At 45.6% G+C, this 3016-nt stretch overlaps 2 protein-coding genes across 18 annotated transcripts in view; both read right to left on the reverse strand.

Annotated features, from left to right (window-relative positions):
- LOC116103346 (RNA-binding protein 4) overlaps window positions 1–3016 on the reverse strand; it is a 71448-nt gene that overhangs the window by 38648 nt on the left and 29784 nt on the right. For 11 of the 17 annotated variants that reach the window (XM_031389214.1, XM_031389215.1, XM_031389213.1 and 8 more), the window contains exon 1: window positions 186–298. The exons of 1 other annotated variant lie outside the window; for it this stretch is intronic. The gene's annotated coding sequence lies outside the window, so the exon portion shown is untranslated. Of the gene's footprint in view, window positions 1–43; window positions 157–185; window positions 312–3016 lie in introns of those variants that run through there. 5 more of the 17 variants (XM_031389221.1, XM_031389220.1, XM_031389219.1 and 2 more) reach the window with 2 other exon arrangements.
- LOC116103350 (RNA-binding protein 14-like) overlaps window positions 274–3016 on the reverse strand; it is a 47552-nt gene continuing 44809 nt past the window's right edge. The window contains exon 2 of the mRNA XM_031389229.1: window positions 274–379. Within this exon, the coding sequence (XP_031245089.1) occupies window positions 360–379 (20 nt within the window). The 3' untranslated portion in view covers window positions 274–359. The remainder of the gene's footprint in view (window positions 380–3016) is intronic.

Below are 3016 nucleotides of genomic sequence, written 5' to 3' on the forward strand. Positions count from 1 at the left end.
GGTTAGGGGATGGGGACTTGGAGGAAGGTTGTTTCAGGCTTACCGCACTAAGTCGAGGACTGATGTTGGCTCTCAGGGACGGGTGCGCAGACCGCGACCCCACTAGGACAACCCTGATGCCCAAGGGAGTCAGGTAAGTTTTTAACAGAGCAAAGGACACAGTGGAAGAACGTGGAGTCTCTCACCGCATAGAAACTTGCAGGTCCTCCTCCTTGGAGCGCGGACGGTTCTGACAAAACGCTAAAATGGCGGCGGCCACAGCAGTGACTCTGGGTAGAAAGAGGGGTGAACCTACCCACCGGATTGGCCGTTCGGTAAAGTAAAAGGCTGGCGTTCCCGGAGATCCTCTTCCTGATTGGTTACCCGGAACGCCAATTACCTGAGAGGCCAGGAAGAGGTGGAGACGTCAGTAACCCGGAGCTTTTATACGAAAGCCAATGAGCACCCAGCCTAGTAAAACCGAAGCCACTGATTGGGCAAGAGGTCCATCTGAGGGAGGAGCTACAAACGCGGAATTCTTCGAAGCGCGGTCAGCCATTAGGCAGAATGAGCAAGGTGCCTCAGTGTGGCAATTTGTAGCTTCGGGGCTCCAACTTGTTAAGCTTTCACATTTTGCCACTTAACATGTGCACACCCTGACAGAATTCAAGTCCTGTCACCACGATTCCGCACCCCTCTCCAACTGAGCGTCACCACGCCCCGCAGCGTGGATGCTCATCAAACCTACACAAACCTCCTGCGATAAGCAGCCAAGCTCCCTCCCCTACTTAAAATCAACCCCCACTTCATAATTTAGTCCTTCTGGGTCCCAAAGTTACCCCGAAATTAAAAGTATCTGTAGGTAATTTTAAAACTCTAAAACAGTCAGTGGATCCAGCTTCGATAACAGTCCAATGGCCCAGACAATAGGTTGGTCAGAGAACTAGGAGGCACTGGGGTTAACGTTCCCTCTAGGAAACAACCTCCCACCTCCCCAAAAGGTGTGAAACACAGAGACTGAAAATTGACCCCCACCCTATCTTCACCCCGACAAGAGAAGAAACAAAAAACAAAACAAAAAACGGGAACAGCGAAAGTTTGGTTTTGTTTGGTTTTATTGGGCGCCATTAGCCAAAACTGTAAGTTTAAACTCCCTAAAACTGACCTTGGGAAAAAAAGGCTTGTGACAATCAGCTGTAAACAAGTACAAACGAACATTCTTCACAGGGTCCAATTCCCTCATCACATTTTTCTCACCCACTGGCTGCTTCACATAATTCCATGCTCATTGAGCAAGCAACTTTAGTCATGACCCTCTGCAAAGCAGCTTTTGAAGATGGAGATAAAAGGGAAAGGTGCTGAATGGAGAACTTAAACGTGAACAGGCAGAGTGCAGGGGAACTTCATGAGAACAGGATGATCAGGAGTAAAACAACAAACAAAGCACACTACCACCGAAAACTTCCACAAAAAAAAGAAAAAGCCAAACAAAACAAGGGCAGAGACAGAAAATAAGCTACTGGGATCAGTAGCAGAATCAGTCTATAATTTAAGGCTAGGAAATAAAATAGGCCCCTTAAAAAGTCACAATATGACATTAAATATAGCCATGGTTTCATTCTGAGGCACCTGAGACTGAGTAAAAGCCACCTGAGATCAGTAATACAACAAAATTCCACTGTCCTGCAAGGCCCTTTCTGAGAGGGTCTAACATGCATAACCACATCTCAATACGTACCCAGAAATGCATAGGGTATAGAAATCATTTTCCCTCAGTTTAATCATCTAAGTTTTCTAATGCCGAAATTCCTGGGTCGGTGGTTACAATAGCAAACAAGAAGGTTTGAAGCAGAAGAGACTGGTAACAATTCAAGGGGTCACAATTCCTGCCAGTGTGCAGACATCAAGACCACCAGACCTCACTCACCCTATGACCAAACGCCATATGGAAATAATCACGTTGGTTTTTAAAATCTATCACAGTTGAGCCAGACAATACCAGCACTGGTGTATATATCAAGTTCCAAGACAAGCCTATATAGTGTGATTTGGTCTAAAGAAAAACGGAAAGGGGGACTCAAGTTTGTGGTTTAACAAAGCTACCCATCCAGGTTCTTGCTACATTCTCAGTTTCCTTAGTTACTACCAAACCTCCAGATAGACTGGCTTTATTGACTCTACCTATTCAGTGGTTCTTTTGTTGTTTTTCGAGACAGGGTTTCTCTGTGTAGCCCTGGCTGTCTTGGAACTCACTCTGTAGACCAGGCTGGCCTCAAACTCAGAAATCCATCTGCCTCTGCCTCCCAAGTGCTGGGATTAAAGGCATGCGCCACCACCGCCCAGCAATTTACAGTTTTAATAACTAGCTCCTGGTTCAGAAATGAGTTACAAAGATGACAAAAGTTCAAACTAAAAGCCAGTATCCTTCAAGGATGGTCATAGGAATCAAAAGGATAACTCCAACCAAGTGTGCCAGCCCCAGCCCCAGCCCCAGCCCCATGCCAGCTGGGCCACCTCAGTCCCCTTACATCCAGACTTCTCTTCTGGTACTGTAAACTTTATTTTCGGTAAACAAAGAATGTGATCCTAGGACACATACTGAAGGGGGAGCACCAAAATTGGTGTGATCTAGGAGCTTAAATAAGGACTATGCACTACTATAGCAAAAATTCAGATTTTAATGTGACTTGTATGTGCTGCATTCATACCTATGTATAGATCCCAAGTCCTTTGCACAACTAAGCACTTCACCAGGTCATCGTGGTGTAATGTCTTACCACAGAGTGAGTTCCAAATCTAATGTATTTTAATGTGTATATGTGTGAACCTGAGTGAATTTATGTGCACAGGGCCTACAAAGGGCACTGGATGCTCTAAAGCTGGAATTATGGGTTATTCTGAGCTGCCAAATAGGTTCAGAGAACCAAACCCTGGAGCAGAAAGCACTCTAAACCAATGAGCCATCTCTGTAGCCCTGAGATGAGATTTAGTACCTGACTATGATCCTATCACTTGTCATGTGTTCATTCACCCCATC

Source organism: Mastomys coucha, unplaced genomic scaffold (genome assembly GCF_008632895.1).
Source record: "Mastomys coucha isolate ucsf_1 unplaced genomic scaffold, UCSF_Mcou_1 pScaffold21, whole genome shotgun sequence".
NCBI lineage: Eukaryota > Metazoa > Chordata > Mammalia > Rodentia > Muridae > Mastomys > Mastomys coucha.